Source organism: Daphnia pulicaria, chromosome 1 (assembly GCF_021234035.1).
Source record: "Daphnia pulicaria isolate SC F1-1A chromosome 1, SC_F0-13Bv2, whole genome shotgun sequence".
NCBI classification, from domain to species: Eukaryota; Metazoa; Arthropoda; class Branchiopoda; order Diplostraca; family Daphniidae; genus Daphnia; species Daphnia pulicaria.
The window spans coordinates 21,767,880-21,786,912 of record NC_060913.1 but is presented as its reverse complement, the minus strand read 5'-3'; the positions used below and the strand labels follow the sequence as shown (position 1 = coordinate 21,786,912).

The 19,033-nt window shown below is 37.7% G+C and overlaps 2 protein-coding genes and 1 long non-coding RNA gene across 8 annotated transcripts; 2 read left to right on the top strand and 1 right to left on the bottom strand.

Moving 5' to 3' along the window:
* Positions 1-3,183: 3,183 nt before the first annotated feature.
* Positions 3,184-4,595, top strand: LOC124320889 (thymidylate kinase-like). 2 transcript variants are annotated; one of them, XM_046783793.1, is made up of 8 exons: positions 3,184-3,264; positions 3,425-3,521; positions 3,595-3,649; positions 3,721-3,738; positions 3,808-3,898; positions 3,967-4,057; positions 4,129-4,317; positions 4,371-4,595. In XM_046783793.1, exons 2-8 carry the CDS (start codon positions 3,450-3,452, stop codon positions 4,482-4,484), a joined length of 630 nt encoding a protein of 209 aa, XP_046639749.1. In that variant the 5' UTR covers positions 3,184-3,264; positions 3,425-3,449; the 3' UTR covers positions 4,485-4,595. The 2 variants fall into 2 exon arrangements, with proteins under 2 accessions (XP_046639749.1, XP_046639748.1); XM_046783792.1 differs by lacking the exon at positions 3,184-3,264 and having other exon boundaries at positions 3,271-3,521.
* A 2,602-nt stretch (positions 4,596-7,197) lies between these two features.
* LOC124328130 (putative ankyrin repeat protein RF_0381) lies at positions 7,198-18,546 on the top strand. 5 transcript variants are annotated; one of them, XM_046786937.1, is made up of 3 exons: positions 7,278-7,334; positions 16,903-17,897; positions 17,961-18,546. In XM_046786937.1, exons 1-3 carry the CDS (start codon positions 7,302-7,304, stop codon positions 18,409-18,411), a joined length of 1,479 nt encoding a protein of 492 aa, XP_046642893.1. In that variant the 5' UTR covers positions 7,278-7,301; the 3' UTR covers positions 18,412-18,546. The 5 variants fall into 5 exon arrangements, with proteins under 5 accessions (XP_046642895.1, XP_046642896.1, XP_046642893.1 ...); XM_046786939.1 differs by lacking the exons at positions 16,903-17,897; positions 17,961-18,546 and adding an exon at positions 7,681-9,099 and having other exon boundaries at positions 7,198-7,334; XM_046786940.1 differs by lacking the exons at positions 16,903-17,897; positions 17,961-18,546 and adding an exon at positions 7,705-9,099 and having other exon boundaries at positions 7,262-7,334.
* Positions 14,320-18,942, bottom strand: LOC124328186. Its single transcript, XR_006916237.1, has 5 exons — positions 18,768-18,942; positions 16,014-16,161; positions 15,861-15,942; positions 15,489-15,786; positions 14,320-15,173 (listed from the first exon to the last, which is right to left on the bottom strand). It is a non-coding gene; the product is annotated as an uncharacterized LOC124328186 (long non-coding RNA).
* Between the last annotated feature and the right edge of the window lie 91 nt (positions 18,943-19,033).

Below are 19,033 nucleotides of genomic sequence, written 5' to 3'. Positions count from 1 at the left end.
CTTACAATGATAGCTATGGCTGATGGAGAGCCACCTCACAGCCATAAGCTGTTTGTCTTCATGACTCAGCAACTTGGTAGCTGTTATCGCTTTTCACAGCGTAAAGAATTTAAAAAATGGCGTGTAATGATGACGATCTTCGGTAAGTAAACCCAAAATGTTTTAATAATTAATAATTAGATTTAATTATTATTTATTTTTATAGGAGATCCTTGGCGTAATCAGTCCGCCATCCATGAAAATGTAGAAGAGGCGAAGGATTTTTGCGTCAGGAATTATATCACATTCCTGTTAGAGGAAGAGATAATGAATTTGTAATTTTTTTTTTAATTCTAAAATTTTATTGATTTTATTTATTTATATTACATTCTTAAATTAAATTATATCTTTTCTATTCTACATTCAGGAATTATCTCCCTGGAAGAGATTTTGATGACTATCAAATTTTCATCAAGGAAAATCTGCAACCGGGGGGTGGCGTATACCCCCACGTTGCACAAGTAGAATTAGACAAAGTCTTTAAAAATAACATGTGGAAAAAAAGGGAATTTACATAACCCCATGCTTGCACACTGGTTGTGGACCTTCCATTTGGATTAAGTATGTTAAAACATTTTGTTTATATATATATTTGTACATTTTTGGTAATAATGTTTTATTTCTATTTTACAGAGTACGATGTCACCATCATAGATGCGGTGAAGGACAACGCCATAACAGATGCATATCTGAAGATTTTCGAAACACTCTATCGGAGCGGAAAAATTAATGGATACGTTTTCCGCCAAAAGGAACCAGTTGCAGCTGATCATCTACCTATTGTGACTACCAGTACTGTCACAGCAGGTGTTCAATTCTGTAGTTCCGATGTTCGTTACCGCTCCCACCCTTTGGAGGGCTACCAAGTTATTTTCGAGGGCCCTGCAGCCAAAGATGAAAGTTTCAAGACATCGGCCGAGTCGGAAGATGCATTTTTAATCGAAAAAGATAAGAAAAAGGTGGAAATGGAAGAAAAGAAGAGATTCCTATTTGTAGGAGTTTATTACATTGTCATGAATCACCATCACTTACTGATGTATTTTTTTTTTACTTTTATAGATTTCAATCAACGAATGATAAGTGTTTTAAAGCATGTTCTAACAATTTTAACGCAAATAGGCATGCTAACAAATTTCATCCAGAGGAGTTCACTGAGACTGAGGGTCCTGCTTTAAGCAAAGCAAGGTTTTACTGTTAATAACTTTGGCATTCAATTAAATTTTAGGTACGTTGTAACCTAGAAACGTCGGAGGGGGAGAAATGCGACATAACATACGCGAAGGGGATTGAAGGGGAAAATGGCAATGGAGCACAGACTAGCACTGAATACAACGTAAAGGATCTGATATCCTTTATCACCATTTCAACACATTTTTTTTCACAGATTACAATGTCCATCATCCAATGATTGGTGTTATGTTACATGTGGTTACAAACGTAATATTCCAAAACACATGAAAGATTTTCATCCTGAAGAATATGTGAGTAAAACGAAGAGGGATCCACTTGTCGATGAGGCTCTTAAAAAGGTGGCCGTCAAAAACCCCACAAAAATCCAATTGGTGACTTGGGTATAATTGGGGTTTATGGGTAAAATTCATTGTTCTTGTCCTGTACGTCCTTTTTATTTTTATTTCCCCCTTCATAAATCAGGAAATTAAGGGGAGGGAGAGCGAAAGACAGCGATCTGTCGATGTGAGAGCTGGACGTGGTCTGCCGTTTCTACTTTCTAGAACAAAGAAAAGGTGATTTTTAAAAATTGGGGGTTGAGAAAGGGTTGCAAAAAATGAGGGGGGGTGCAACATTGCAACATCAATTTTTGTAAGAACATTTGGCAGGCAGGCACGTAGACGTGTACGGCCATAATAGCTATAGACTTCTGGTCTCTTCTCGGCTGTGTTGGCTTCCCTATCCCGGTTTTAGGGTAAGAGTAGTCCGATTTTCAGAGATTTTAGGGTGGAGCCTATCAGAATTGTGAAGTGGAAACGTTAAAAAGAGCCATCTAGGCTGTACGAAGCGGTACGAAGTAGCTGGACGTAGTAGCTGACACACTCACTAAAGGCGCTGTTTAAAGTTTCCATATCGGACTACTTTTACCCTAAAACCAGAGTTATAGATGTATGGTAGAACCACTGCCTGTTAAATTTAAATTTTCCTCTCGGAAATTTTTCCCAAAGTTGCAGCCAATATCGCGAATCAAAAGTGGAAAAATGAGCTTAAGTATCGATTTATACCTTATTGTCAGCGCCAACAGCGACCATCTACTGAAACTTTGTTGCTTTTGGTACTGGAAAAAAAAATGTGTTTCCCAACACACCCGCTGTGGCTCTGCAACTAAGGTATGGCCAGAACACTTCCAGGGGGGAAAGCCGAAAAGGCAAGCAAGGCCTTTCCATATAAGTGGTTCTACCATCATCTATGGCTCTGCTAAAACCGGGATAGGGAAGCCAACACAACACAGCCGAGAAGAGAACAGGGGTTACGGAAAATTGACGAAAAAAATAAATTAAAACTAAATAGCCCTGTTTACACGCGATAATTCTGCTCTTTTGGTAGCCAAACGGCTGGAACTAGGACTGTGGCCCGGGCGATGAAAACCCGGGCCACCGCCCGGGCTGAACGAAAAAAAACGCAACCCGACTCGACCCACCGAGGCATTTTTTTAACGGGGCGGGCGACGGATTAAACCCCCGGGTCCGCGGGCCAACCCGAGCGGTGGCGCCATCTAGTAGTCACATAGAAAAGCTCGTTATTCTCTATGCCTGTCAAAATATTGCCGCCAAATGCTCTACGATAATTTCGTAGCATGAAAAGTAGGATAAGTGGTAAAAATTAGTATTTAATAAGTAGTTCAGGGGTGTTCAGAAGACAGAATTGATGTGTCACTGTTGGAAGAAGAAGATAATTAAGAAATTTAGGGAATTTTTTAAAGTTTGTAAAAAAAAGTGTGTTTGACCCGATTTTTTACCCGGGTCGTTACCCGGCTGGTAAAATTTTTTTGAACCTGCAATGGCACAGTTGCAAATGGCCGAGTCCAATTTGCTCTGTTGGCCCAACCCGCTCCAACCCGCGGAAGAAGAAAAACCCATCTAAAAAACCTATTTAAAAAAAAACCGCTAAAAAACGTCCGGGCCACAGCCCTAGCTGGAACCCGATAAAAAATGTCATTGCTAATTGGTATTCATCGGAAGAGATCTGGCAACACGGTCCTGTCATGTTCGTCTGGTAAGTTTTCGAAAGTGACAAAAGGACTCTTTTTTTTAAGTTCTTGTTCTTGTTGTTCTTTCTTGGGAAGTGTCAAATCAGCAGATTTTACTGCTTAACTTAACTGTTACGCACTTTAATTATTCCAGCCATCGACAAGTTATTTTAATACTTATTTTAGAGGTATACACTAATATTGCAATAAAATGATAAAAAGAGGCGCACTCATCGTATTAGAAGGATGTGATCGGTCAGGAAAAACTACTCAATGTCAAAAGGTTAAACATTTGTATTAATAAACATCTTAAAAATCAAATAAACAAAGTGCATTTGTTGAATAAATACCACAAGGCAATCAGGTGGTTACAAGAAAGCAACAAAGAAGCTCATCTAATGAGATTTCCAGGTAGCGAAATGTTTAATATTTTAATGTTGATATACTTCTTTAAATGATCTCAAAATCCTCTCAAATTTCAGATCGATCAACTATCATTGGTAAATGTCTACCACAATTTCAACCTAATTAACATATAGATTGAAAGTATTCTTTTTACATCCTTACAGGGAGTCTTATCAATAAATACTTGGAATGCAGCACAGAATTAGATGATCATGCAATCCATTTGCTCTTTTCAGCCAATCGATGGGAACTGTTGTACGTCTTTTTGAGTTTTCTTGTTTAAATTTTTTTATGCATTTAAGGTTATATATTTCTACACACAGGCCAGACATTAAAAAATTATTGCAGAAAGGCACAAATGTTATCGTGGATCGTTACTCATATTCGGGAATTGCCTTCTCTGCCGCAAAACCTGTATATATAACAAGGATTTTCAACTAAAATTATTCTTGTAAAACTCTAACTTGCCTAATACTTTGTTATAGAACATGGACTTAAGGTGGTGCCAACAATCAGACAGTGGTTTGTTGAAACCTGATCTGGTAATATTTCTTGATATTGATCCCGTTGAGGCACAAACTAGGGGACAGTATGGATCTGAACGCTACGAAAATCTCGAGATGCAGAAAGTTGTCCGATCAAACTATCTGAAGCTTCAAGATGAATCATGGAGGGTAATGCCATAATAAAATATTCTAGAATACTCCTTATAATGTTTTATTTTCAGGTTGTAGATGCCAGCAGATCTATGGAAGAAGTCGGGCGTGATGTCTGTCGATTGGTTCAGGAAGCATTAGACAATATAACACCCGATTCCGCATTGAAGCAACTGTGGATTTAATTTGTGCCAAATAATTTTGAAGTTTATTCACTTGTGTAACGACGAAAGCCCTTAGTGTATTTCGGATCCATTAATTTTAAAATTAAAATAAATTGTTAGTCATATTTTGAAGGAGTTGTATCCTGTATTTTAGTGCGATCGACGCTTTCATGAAATAGTAGAGAATATTGTAGTATACGTTCCTTGCAGAAAATCCGTAGATCGGTAAAGCATACCGATGCAGCATAGGCTACATACAGCTACATAATGGTTTGTTGCTTTTACTTCACTTTACTGCCGTTGCGGTTAATCCCGTCTAATCAGTGGCTGCCATGGTATCCCCAAGTAACAGTAAAAGGTGACAATGTTTATTTTTTTAAGATTTTTAACTTTTTTTAGTCGTTCATTGGGTTAAGACGTCCTTCAGTTTAAAACTAAATTTTTTTCATTTTTTTATTTTAGCTGGATCTAATAATATTTCAGGAATTCAGGTTGTTATTTTTTTCCTTCTGGGAAACGACGACTTTAAGTGCAAAAATAAAAAATAAAATTGTTTTAGATTTCAGGATATAAATTTCTTATTTTTTTTGGAAATCGGTTGAAAAATCGATTTTTTTTTCTGCTCTGACCGTAGAGTAGAGTGAGTAGTTACGTATTTCTACCCCACAGTAATTTCTTGCACATTTTCCCCTCTCCAGCCAGTTTCATTCATTTCTCATGTACTGACTAAATCTGAAATTCAAGTTCTCCTGTATAAATCCGGAACAAGCTTGAAAACCAAACGTTACGGGGAGGGAATAATGAATCAAATGGGTGTGTTTGGTGATGAGGATGGAAGCGCGGAGCCCGTTATTATATCCTTAGAGCGCCAAACACACAGCGGCCAAAGTTGTCGGACAATAAAGTAGAGAGGCGTTGCAGGGCTCACGGGAGACGAGATTGACGTTTACGTGCCGATGAATGGCCTCCGTGTTGAGTAAGGGTCAGGGGTCGGCTATACATAGACGGACGCAGACGACAATATCGAGAAATGCGCCCAGTATATGCACTGTATATACCTTAAAATCCGGCTAAAATCAGCCAGACCCCAATCAGCATGACCGCTGGTGTCCATCGTCTGTCATTCGAAGGGCCTAGATCTGCTATCCAGAATTCCGTCCTATACAACAACGACAAGAGAAAAACCACACCACAGCATCTTCGGCTTCATCATTTTCTCCGAGTTAATTCCCCCCCCCCCCCCTAAAAAAAACTCGATTTTCTTCCTCTAAAACAAAAAATTTAATTGGCTTTATGGAATTTTGAACTGCGCGCGTAGAAATTGGAAAACGGTTTGAACTGCGCGCCTCGAAAATGAAAAACAGTTTGAACTGCGCTCGTAGAAACTGGCATCTAGGCTCTAGCGACCAAAAGTAAAAGTTAACTGGCATCTATCTAGGCTCTAGGCGGCCTAGAGGCTCCGCCACCCACACCTAAGTCACACCCCAATGTTTGACATAACTAATGAATGTTTCGATATGTTTTAATATCAAAATAACTCAACGAAGCGTAAGAGAGGGTGGGGGTTGGTGGGTGTTGTGGTTTGGTTTGTTCTAACTGTTTATAGATTTATCTGTAACTATAACTAATTATTTTTTATTTCATATTGCTTATGAAAATAATAAATTTTGCTGTTACTTAAGCTAAAAAGAGAGTGCGACGTGGGGTGGTGGGGCGAAGCCTCCGCCACACCTAAGTCGCACCCCTTATGATTCACAGATATTTTTTTGATGTTCCGATAGGCTTATGTTTGATTGATACTATTTAATGTAAAAGTATAACAGTAATTTAAGCGATTAACGAAGCAAGAAGGGGGGGGGGGGGGACGGGGGCCCCATTCACCATACCGATAGATTCATGTAATTAATTTTGAATTTCATGTTTACTTTACTTTTGCTTTTTTAAATTTTTAATTGATATTATTTCCTACGGGAACCTCGCAAACCGGAACGGGATGCCAGCATTTAATTTTTCACGCCCAATATATATAGAGAGAGCGATAATAATCAGACCTATTAAATTCAGTTTCTTTTTAGTGTTTGACATTGAATGCGATTAGAAAGACGAGATAAGATTATACATAACAATATTAAATATTATTTTATCAAAATGAGCGCCTCGGCTTCTTTTTCTGTTCATTTTTCAAAAGCTGCTGCATATTATTTCTAGGCCGTTCTAGGCCGTTACGTGCCGTTTCATGTGTAGGGCAAGACAAGGGGAAAGATGGTCGAATCTGGAGAATGCCCGTTCGCAGAGTCGGCACTGGAAGGGCCGGTCACCGGTGTGTTTTAGCTAGATAAGGTTTCATTTTGAATCTTCGAAACTTTTAAATTTTAAACACATTATGTAGCATATGTATATTGAGAAATGAAATAAAAGACTCTTAGAATCCCGAATATATTTTCACGTTTTACGACAGGTACATCGCATACTTCTGGTATTTTTTTTTATGTCTGCGCGAATCTACAAAGTATTGTTGAGACATGAGTCATGACTCATGACTCATGACACGAACTTCACTTCAGTGTGAAAAATGAATCATACTTCGATGAAAAGGAAAATACAGTGAACACATAGTCACATATATGTTAATCACTTGTTAGTTTTCAACAAATATTGCGTAGTGAGAAGTTGTAAATGCAGCAACTAGCCAATAAAAAGATAAGGTGCAAAACGGATAGTGACCACGTCAACAGTACAGGATGCGATCTCCGTTTAAAAACAGAAATTTTCATGTAAAAGGTCCCAGTTGGGAAAAAAACTTCCATTGAAACGAATATCGAGGAGACAACTGTCGCTATGCCTACTCAAAGTGCACCAGTCACACATCAGGTAAAAATTAAAATTAAACATAATACAAATAAAGTATTAAACATTTGTAATAGTGACGCAACATAAGTAGGCCTAAATTCCACTTTTTGTTCAACTTTGTTATCTGCCGAGTCTTCTTAATCTGTGAGCCTTGAATCACATTGTTGTTGGCTCTGACTAAAACGTTGGTTTCCTTTCTTGTTTACTCCTTCCAGCTAGAACTATATAAGAATTGATCCAGAGTTATTTTTAGTTAGGTTGTATCTAGCTATTCTGCTCTTGTCGTGTTTAATCTCTTTCTCTCATTGCGTCATATATGTAAGAGTTGTAATGGCGATTACGCTTAATGTCCGACGATTTGAATAAGGTTCAACTGTTCACATTAATGAAGGAGCCACTTTCAAGCATGGATGAAATCAACGACGTGTTACGCCAAGGTGTCGATATCAATTGCGTAAATGAAGAAGGGTTGACGCCACTTCTCCAACTGATAAAGAGAAGCCATTCCAGGAAAGATTTGATGGATGTTATTCAAATCTTGTTGAATCAAGAAGGAATAGACGTGAATTGTAAGGATCAAGAAGGATGGAATGCCCTGTTTTATTTGTGTCGGCTCTATCACCAGAACAACCTGGTCGACATCGTCAGATTGTTGATACATCACGGAATCGACGTTACCTGGAAAAATCAATTACGCCAAAATGCCTTATTGATACTGTGCCTGCATTACAAACAAGAAAACTTGATAGATGTTGTTCGTCTTTTAATTGACAACGGCATTGATATTCACTGGCAGGACAAGGACGAATGGAATGCCCTAATGTTTTTATGCACCAATTATTTCGGTGAAAATTTGATTGATTTAGTTCAACTCCTTATTGGAAACGGAATCGATGTTAACTGCAGAACCCAATTCGGGTGGAGTGCTCTCCATGGCTTGTGTAAAAATTACAAAAATAATAACTTAATTGATATTGTTTGGCTCCTGATTGAGGCCGGCATTGATATCAACTGCTCCAACAACGGTGGATGGAACGCCCTCCATATTTTGTGTGGGAATTATGAAGAAGAAAATCTGATTGGCGTGGTTCAGCTATTCATCGACAATGGGATCGACGTCAACTGTAGAACCGAAGACGGGTGGAATGCCCTACATAGCTTGTGTAAAACATGTAAGAATCTTAACTTTATTAACGTTGTTCGAATTTTGATTGAGGCTGGAATTGATATCAACTGCGTCAATCACGACGGATGGAACGCCCTCCAAATTCTATGTGGAAATTACGCAGAAGAAAATCTGATTAACGTAGTTCAGCTTTTGATAGACAATAAGATCGACGTCAAATGCACAACCAAAGACGGATGGAATGCTCTCCATGGCTTGTGCAAAAATTACAAGAATATTAACATCATTGGCATAATTCGGCTTCTGATTGAGGCTGGAATTGATATCAACTGCAGAAACCAACGCGGATGGAACGCCCTCCATATTTTGTGCGCAAATTACGTGGAAGAAAATCTGACTGACGTAGTTCAGTTTTTAATTGACAACGGAATTGAAATCAACGGCAAAATCTACGGACATAGCGGCTGGAATGCTCTTCATATTTTGTGTAGGTACAATTCAAGCATCAAACTTATCGACACACTGCGACTGTTGATTCGAGCTGGGATTGACATGAATTGCCAGTCAAAAGCATCTAATAGTCCTCAATTACTTATTCGACAAAATTACAAACAAGAAAACATGGAAGAAATTATTGCGCTTCTTAACAAAAGGAGTTAACCTATGTAAAATCATATTGTTAGAGCACGTTTGTTAAATCTGCAGTCTAAAGTACATTTGCGATTCCAACCGGAAAAACAATTAATTCTTTTGTCAAGAGAAAATCCCTTTGTTAGTTCTTGCATAATGTAATCCCGCTATTAATGCAGAAAACTTTTAAGAATCGATTTGAGAAATAAACAGAATACAGAATATTAAACCAACCAAATAAATGCGAAACGTTAAAATCAATTCATTAACATACTCATATAATTTGTTGATGTGATGTGTCGTCACCGTGACAGCAGTCCCATTATGTTTCATATCCTAACTTCGGTAATAGTCGTGGAAGAGGATGTCTCCACTGGAATAGCTGGCTGCCGTCGCTTTGATTGGTCCTTGAAGTCCCTCTGGACAGCAGAGAAAACATCCGTGCCCTGGAACTCTTGCACTATATTCAAATCTTGCATGTCAATCTGTCATTTTCATTGTTGATTACCAGGACAACGAAGGAGCAGGGAATGGTGCTATATAGCCTACCGGGATGTAACGATACAGGGACATCCGCATACGGAGGTTATCAGTAAAGCACGTTACGATGAGATAATTTTGTTATGACTAATTTGTAAACCTTATGGGACTGAAACAGAGTTTTGGATCTGTAGTTTTGCCTGCCCGCTTTTTAGGGCTTTAACGACACACAAGATAACGACTTTAACTCAAAATTAAATGATACAAACATGAAACAACGTGTCGATAGACGCACACGGCTTGGAGTTGACAACTACAGTGACAGATGCAAGATGCATATGCGCGGGTTCAAACTAACTAGGTTGTTTGTTTGTTTGTTTTTAACATTGCAAAAGGAATGCAAATAAGTGCAAAACTATCAATCAAAATCGAGATATTCTAATAGTCGAACTTTCCTTGAATATAAGAACGGAGAACCCACGACGGATTCAACAGCCGCAGGAAAAAGCTAGTACGTGATCCTTTTCATGTCAGCTACGATGGTCAATGAAGAGGATAATACTCGGATTATTGGGACTTCGGCTGCATCATGCAGAGCGGAGATATATCTTTAATGTGATGATTCATCGCTCCATCGATGATTACATGGTAATCAAATCCTGAATATTTGGAGAGAAAAATATATTGAAATTAAATAATGAATAAAAAAGGGCCAAATGTGGATGGTATCAACCTTCCTTTCTTCAGTACCTGAAGAATTGTTATTGAAGTCCACAATTTATTTTTTTGTTAAAGACTTACAGTCACTACACTTTATGTCTAGTAAAAAAAAAACTTAGAGAACACTTTGCTCATTTCTAAAGACTTCTCCTTTTCACAATTAAAGTTTATTCAGTGGAATTGTTCCATTCACTTTTCAGGCCACACATGAGAAAAATAATTATTGAACCAATGTTAGTTCAAGTTTGATATAAGTTGGCACTGGTAAAAAAATTTATATTTCTGTTTCCTTTTTATTACAGCATATACTTTTACTTTTAAACTTATATGAAATAAAAAGTTAAATTTATGGCATAGGCCTAATCACTATAATAAACAACATTTAGCAAAACACCTGCAATGCAGAATTTCTAAATTTGTGTGACACCATAATGGGAACTTTCCAATAACTAGTGTTTTCTTTTATTGTCAATCTGAACAGGAAGATGTTTTGCAGTAAGTGCAGAAGGTTGACTATGAAAGTTCAGACTGTAACTTCTCTCTACAAAATATGAAAATGGGTTTACATGCACCAAATTGCTTACAAAATACAGGTAAATTGCCAGTATACAAAAACAAATAATGATAAACCATGGGTTTTACATTTTATACTTTAAACTTACTTGTGAATTATTTCCGATAATTTCATCAACTTTGTTTTTGTTTATGAAGACAAGAACCACAAGAAAAAAGGCAGTCGACGGATGACAACGGTGACATCTATTTTTGAATGAACCAACTATCGTCTACGATTTCAAATTCAAAATTTTCAAATTTTATGAACGTAGGCTACGTACGTACACTCAGAAATTTAAAAAAGGCTAGATTCCCGAACACCTCTTCACCCTTTACGATAGCTCCATCGCATACTTCCGGTATATTTTTTAAATTGTGAAAAAATTTCCAAAGTATTGTTGAGATTACATTAAATGAGTCATGATACTAACTTCACTTGAGTGTGAAAAATGAATCATACTTCGACGAAAATGGAAAATACAGTGAACACATATGGTTAACACACTTTTATGGTTATTCACATATGGTTATTCACATATGGTTAACACTCCACATTATTTCAACAAATAGTGTAGTGAGAAGTTGTAAATGCAGCAACTAGCCCATAAAAAGATAACGTGCAAAACGGAGTAGTAACCAGTAACCGTCAACAGTACAGGAACAAGTACAGGAAGCGATTTCCGTTAAAAGATAAGAAAGAAATTTTCATAGAAGGTCCCAGTTGGGAAAACCACTTCCAATGAAACCAAAATTGAGGAGACAACTGCACCACTATAAACCCGACGCGCATCAGTCACATAACTTTACCATAATAAAAGTAAAAAATTAAACAATCGTAATAGTAACGTTCAAATAAGTGAATTCCACTTAATTGTTCAAGGCTGTTCTCTGAATCACTTAGTCTTTCCTTGAATAACCTTGGCTTAAGCCGCACAAACGACCTTTCTTACTGCCTTTCTTGTTTACTCTTTTCAGCCAAAACGTTCAGAATTGATCCAGAGTTCTTTTTACTAAGGTTGTATCTATTTTGCTCTTGTCGTTTTTAATTCTCTTTCTCTCATTGCGTCACATACTGTAAGTGTTGTAGTGGCGATTGCGCTTATTGTCGCACTCTTCGTCGAGTTTTTGTGCAATCATACAAACGGTCGTGACAGTGTGTTCATTTAATTAAGGGTCAACTGTTCAAGTTAATGATGGAGCTACATTCAAGCATGGAGAAAAACAACAAAATAACACGCCAAGGGGTCGATATCAATTGCGTAAATCAAGAAGGGTTGACGCCACTTCTCCAACTCATAAAGAATGGCCATTCCAGGAAAGATTTGATGGATGTTATTCAAATCTTGTTGAATCAAGAAGGAATAGACGTGAATTGTAAGGATCAAGAAGGGTGGAATGCCCTGTTTTATTTGTGTCGGCTCTATCACCAGAAGAACTTGGTCGACATCGTCAGATTGTTGATACAACACGGAATCGAGGTTACCTGGAAAAACCAATTACGCCAAAATGCCTTATTGATACTGTGCCTCTATTACCCACAAGAGAACTTGATAGATATCGTCCGTCTTTTAATTGACAACGGCATTGATATTCACTGGCAGGACAAGGACGAATGGAATGCCCTAATGTTTTTATGCACCAATTATTCCGGTGATAATTTGATTGATTTAGTTCGACTCCTGATTGGAAAAGGAATCGATGTTAACTGCAAAACACAAGTAGGATGGAATGCCCTACATTGCTTGTGTAAAAATTACCAGAATAATAACTTAATTGGTATTGTTCGACTCCTGATTGAGGCCGGAATCGATATCAACAGCAGAAACAATGACGGCTGGAATGCTCTACATTGCTTATGTAAAAACTACAAGAATGTTAACTTAATTGATATTGCTCGAATTTTGATTAGAAACGAAATCGTTGTTAACTGCAGAACCCAAGACAGATGGAACGCCCTACATATTTTATGTGGAAGTTACGCGGGAAAAAATCTGATTAACGTAGTTCAACTTTTTATCGACAATAGGATCGACGTCAATTGCAGAACAAAAGACGGGTGGAATGCTTTACATAGCTTGTGTAAAAGATATAAGAATATTAACTTAATCGATGTTGTCAGACTTTTGATTAAGGCCGGAATTGATATCAACTGCGTCAATCACGACGGATGGAACGCCCTCCAAATTCTATGTGGAAATTACGCAGAAGAAAATCTGATTGACGTAGTTCAGCTTTTCATCGACAATAGGATCGACGTCAATTGCAGAACCAAAGACGGATGGAATGCTCTCCATGGCTTGCTCTCCACTGCGACTGTTGATTCGAGCTGGGATTGACGTGAATTGCCAGTCAAAAGCATCTAGTCCTCAATTTCTTATTCGACAAAATTACAAACAAGAAAACATGGAAGAAATCATTGCGCTTCTTAACAAAAGGAGTTTACCGATGTAAAATCATATTGTTTGAGCGCGTTTGTTTAATCTGCAATTCAAAGTAAATTTACAGTTCCAACAGGAAAAACAATTAATTCTTTTGTCAAGAGAAAAATCCCTTTGTTATTTCTTGCATAATGTAATCCCGCTATTAATGCAGAGAACTTTTAAGCATCGCTTTGAGAATCAGATAGAATATTAAGAAGAATATTAAACCAACCAAACAAATGCGAAACGTTTAAATCAATTCATTAACAATCCCACTATTTTATGGATGATCCGTATGCGATGTCACCGTGACGGTATAATAAGTCCCTTTATGTTCTCTTAACTTCGGTCTGTCATAAGTCGTGGGAGCGGACCCGGTTTCTGGAACATCTAGCTTCCGTCACTTCTGTTTGTACTTGAATTCCCTCAGGGACAGCAGAGGAAAACATCCTTAGCCTGGAACTCTTGCACTAAACTTGAATCCTATCAATCTGTCGTTTTCATTATAGAGTATTGCCGTATTGGGGTAAAGAAAGTGCAGGGAGGAGTGCGGAGTATACTAGAACGTAACGAAACAGGGGACATCCGCATGCTCATCTTTTGCGCATGTTAATTTAGAACAGGGGACAGAGGAAAGGGAATACTACAAGTAATAACAGTTTAGCCAAGTGCTGTTGGCGGTGCTGTACGCTCAAACGCTGAATCAAGGCTAAGCAATGCACTACAATTCAGAAATAGAAAATCCCCGAATTATTGCACCTACCATTTTGAGGCAAATGTATTCGCGGCTAATCAGCAACAACCCATTTGCCCCATGCGACACATTGGGCTAACACTAGGTAACACTTAATTTGTAGTTGGAAAACGAGCAGATATTATACTTTAGTAGTTTTATTCTTTTATTTGCGACTTAAAAAGATCAATAAATTTTGTACAAATGTTTGAATTTGAAACGCCAAGAAGGGAATGCTTTGCCCACTGAAAAATGTGCTTATTAACAGTACCCTTTATGGTAAAAAAAAAAATAATTAAATTTATATTTCCACAGCGCAAATTATTAAAACAATAAAACCATAAAAAAATTTTTAATTAAACAAATGTTTCGCATGAGGAAGGATTTGAAGAAAAAAAAATTTAATTTGGGAATTAGATGAGACTCGATGGACAAGCTAACGTATTCCATTATTTACACAAGAGAAAAGAAAATACTAGGAAAGGATTTACAAGATGAAATCAATTCGATTTATTTCCTTGTTGTGAGACAAAAGGAAAAAAAAAAAAACTCGAGGCTAGATTCACTAAGACTCGTGTCGATTTTAGAATTACTACGCCTCATCCTGGAAAAACCAGTTCAGGAACAGTTAACTAGACTCAAGCAGACGCTTTAATCCCTGGTTCCTTTAATCCAATACAGGACCATTGACCCCTTCATGCGGAAGATTTAATTCCTACGTAAAAGCAAAACAGATGAAAGGCAGGAGGTTCAATGTGTTCTGGCGACGACCATCGGCAAATTTTAAAAGGCTAACGGCTAGACATGTAGTAATTTAAAATAGAAGAAAAAAGAAAAAGACAGAAAACCGCACCAGGTGCTAAGAAATGAAGAAATCAAACTAATTGACTGAACGAACTGACATAACGGAACGAAAGAAGGTGATCCCACCCCGCAACATCATCTTAAATGTCTTTCCTAATGACATCCACTCCCTCTTTAATGCAGTGCAAATAAAAACATTCCAATGGTCTCAATACTGTATATAACTAACTTAAAAGCATATATGAATGCTGGCTTACCCTAATCTTCAACATTCTTTTGGCATTTTATGAGCGCATCGTTTGCTGTTTATCTGCAGAATCGAGTTCGCGGTTGCTGGCTATCCAGGAAAAGAAGCCAGTGTTCTTCTGGGAAGCATCTCCCGAGGCCACAATCTAAATTAAAAACAGAAGGAGTTAAGAATACGACTTTAGTAGTAAATGACAAACTGTCCACATGTTTGTCAAACACAAATTTAGCCCCGCCCACATAAAACTCGATTAACTGTCGTCGCCAACACATTCATAATCTTATTCCGAAAGAATTAAAATAATTTGTCTAACTTATAGCGCGAAAACCATCCAGTAATGGACTGATGGGACATAACGTCCCGTGGACCACTGGTGCGGGCCAATGAGCCCTCAAAATCATGTTGACATTATCAAGATATTAAGATATAAAATAATTTACATGGTGTGTGAAAGCCATACCGGTAATGTACATGACTGAACATGAATGGAGCAGAATGAAGCAGATCATTCAGAGGACCAGTGGAACACACTATACACACATGTTCGGCTTAATGAGGTGCACAATTCAGTGGAACCTGGAAATTGTAACTGAAAAGTGTAGTAACAATACTGGTAGAGGAATAACTCACTTGGTAGGTAGGAGATGAGGAAAGACGAGAAGTGATGGAATGAGGATGAAGAGTAGAGGTGCACTTTCCAGAGTTAGGTCAACAGCAGTAATTAACATACCCCAATAGCATATGGTACAAATCTTCACCTATAAAGCAAAAAAAGGGTAAACAAATACAATCATCCACTATTTTACGGCTATTTTTTTTTAAGAAATTCAACCTAAGAGCAAATATGCAAGACCTTTTCGATGCACTCCAGTAGAACGTGTTATTTAAAAACAATCTGAATGCACGTGTAAAATCTAATCAAGCATTACTTTATAGTTCTTACTTACACTGGGCAAATGTCCTACTTATTGTAGTTACTACTCACATTTTGCAACCATCTTGGTGTACCTATTAGCCTCCCCACTTTGCCATTTTCCAGCCCCACTTTTGACAGCGTCCGAGTAAGGACAGAGGCAGAGTGATAGACTTACTTCCGAAATATTGTGAGAACCATGCGTTATTACATTGAAAACCTGTTGAAAAAAACAAACAATACAAGATAACAACTTTTACAAGAAAAAACAGTGCAGTCGACGGAAGAAATGAAGTAATAAGGCTATTAGATTCGCGAACATATTTTCACGTTTTACGTCAGGTTCATCGCATACTTCCGGTATTTTTTGTTAAGTTTGCGCAAATCTACAAAGTTTTATTGTTGAGATGACATGAGTCATGAGAAGAACTTCACTTGAGTGTGAAAAATGATTCATATTTCGACGAAAAGGAAAATACAGTGAACACATATGGTAATCACTTGTTAGTTTTCAACAAATATTGCGTAGTGAGAAGTTGTAAATGCAGCAACTAGCCCATAAAAAGATAACGTGCAAACCGGATAGTGACCACGTCAACAGTACAGGATGCGATCTCCGTTTAAAGACAGAAATTTTCATGTAAAAGGTCCCAGTTGGGAAAAAAACTTCCATTGAAACGAATATCGAGGAGACAACTGTCACACATCAGGTAAAAATTCAAATTAAGCATAATACAAAAAAAGCATTATTAAACATTTGTAATAGCTAGTGACGCAAAACACGCAACATAAGTGAATTCTACGTTTTGTTCAACTTTGTTAAGAATTGATCCAGAGTTATTTTTAGTTAGGTTGTATCTAGCTAATCTGCTCTTGTCGTGTTTAATCTCTTTCTCTCATTGCGTCATATGTGTAAGAGTTGTAATGGCGATTACGCTTAATGTCTGACGATTTGATTAAGGTTCAACTGTTCAAGTTAATGGCGGAGCCACTTTCAAGTATGGATGAAATCAACGACGTGTTACGCCAAGGTGTCGATATCAATTGCGTAAATGGAGAAGGGTTGACGCCACTTCTCCAACTGACAAAGAGAGGCCACTCAAGGAAAGATTTTATGGATGCGATCCGACTCTTGTTGAATCAAGAAGGAATAGACGTGAATTGCAAGGATCAAGAAGGGTGGAATGCCCTGTTTTATTTGTGTCGGCTCTATCACCAGAAGAACCTCGTCGACATAGTCAGGTTATTAATACAACACGGAATCGACGTTACCTGGAAAAACCAATTACGCCAAAATGCCTTATTGATACTGTGCCTCTATTACCCACAAGAGAACTTGATAGATATCGTCCGTCTTTTAATTGACAACGGCATTGATATTCACTGGCAGGACAAGGACGAATGGAATGCCCTAATGTTTTTATGCACCAATTATTACGGTGATAATTTGATTGATTTAGTTCAACTCCTTATTGGAAACGGAATCGATGTTAACTGCAGAACACAAGTCGGATGGAATGCCCTACATTGCTTGTGTAAAAATTACAAGAATAATAACTTAATTGGTATTGTTCGACTTTTCATTGAGGCCGGAATCGATATCAACTGCGTCAACCACGGCGGATGGAACGCCCTCCAAATTCTATGTGGAAATTACGCAGAAGAAAATCTGATTAACGCCGTTCAACTTTTTATCGATAATGGGATCGACGTCAATTGCAGAAACAATGACGGCTGGAATGCTCTATATTGCTTATGTAAAAACTACAAGAATGTTAACTTAATTGATATTGCTCGAATTTTGATTAGAAACGAAATCGTTGTTAACTGCAGAACCCAAGACGGATGGAACGCCCTCCATATTTTATGTGGAAGTTACGCGGGAAAAAATCTGATTAACGTAGTTCAACTTTTTATCGACAATAGGATCGACGTCAATTGCAGAACAAAAGACGGGTGGAATGCTTTACATAGCTTGTGTAAAAGATATAAGAATATTAACTTAATCGATGTTGTCAGACTTTTGATTAAGGCCGGAATTGATATCAACTGCGTCAATCACGACGGATGGAACGCCCTCCAAATTCTATGTGGAAATTACGCAGAAGAAAATCTGATTGACGTAGTTCAGCTTTTCATCGACAATAGGATCGACGTCAATTGCAGAACCAAAGACGGATGGAATGCTCTCCATGGCTTGTGTAAAAATTACAAGAATTTCAACATCATTGATTTAATTCGGCTTCTAATTGGGGCTGGAATTGATATCAACTGCAGAAACCAACGCGGATGGAACGCCCTCCATATTTTTTGCGCAAATTACGTGGATGAAAATCTGACTGAAGTAGTTCAGTTTTTTATCGACAACGGAATCAAAATCAACGGAAAAATCTACGGACATAGCGGCTGGAATGCTCTTCATATTCTGTGTAGGCACAATTCAAGCATCAAACTGATCGACACACTGTGACTGTTGATTCGAGCTGGGATTGACGTGAATTGCAACTTAAAAGCACGTAATCCTCAATTACTTATTCGACAAAATTACAAACAAGAAAACATGGAAGAAATCATTGCGCTTCTTAACAAAAGGAGTTTACCGATGTAAAATCTCATTTTAACAATTCTTTTAACCTGCAGTCTACACAATTTTGCCAACAGGAAAAAGAAAAAATCTCTTTTGTGTGCAAGAGAAAAAATCTTTCTTATTCCTTGCCTGTCATATCCCGCTATTAATGCATAGCATTGCTTTGAGTATGAAAATAGAATACAGAGTATAATCCAACAAAACAACTGTGAAAGGTTAAAATCAATTCATTAACATACCCATGTAATTTTATTGATGTCCGTATGCGATGTCACCGTGTGACGGTAAATCTCATTATGTTCACGTATTATTTCGGTAATAGTCGCGATTCCGGAAGCGGACCTGGCCTCTGGAACAGCTAGCTTCGGTTGCTTCCGTTGGTCCTTGAATTCCCTCAGGAACAGCAGAGAATCCTTGGCCTGGAAATTAAAATTTAATATATCAATTTGTCGTTTTCAAGTTGTTGTGTATTGGGACAAGGAAAGTTCAGGGAAGAGTGCGAGTA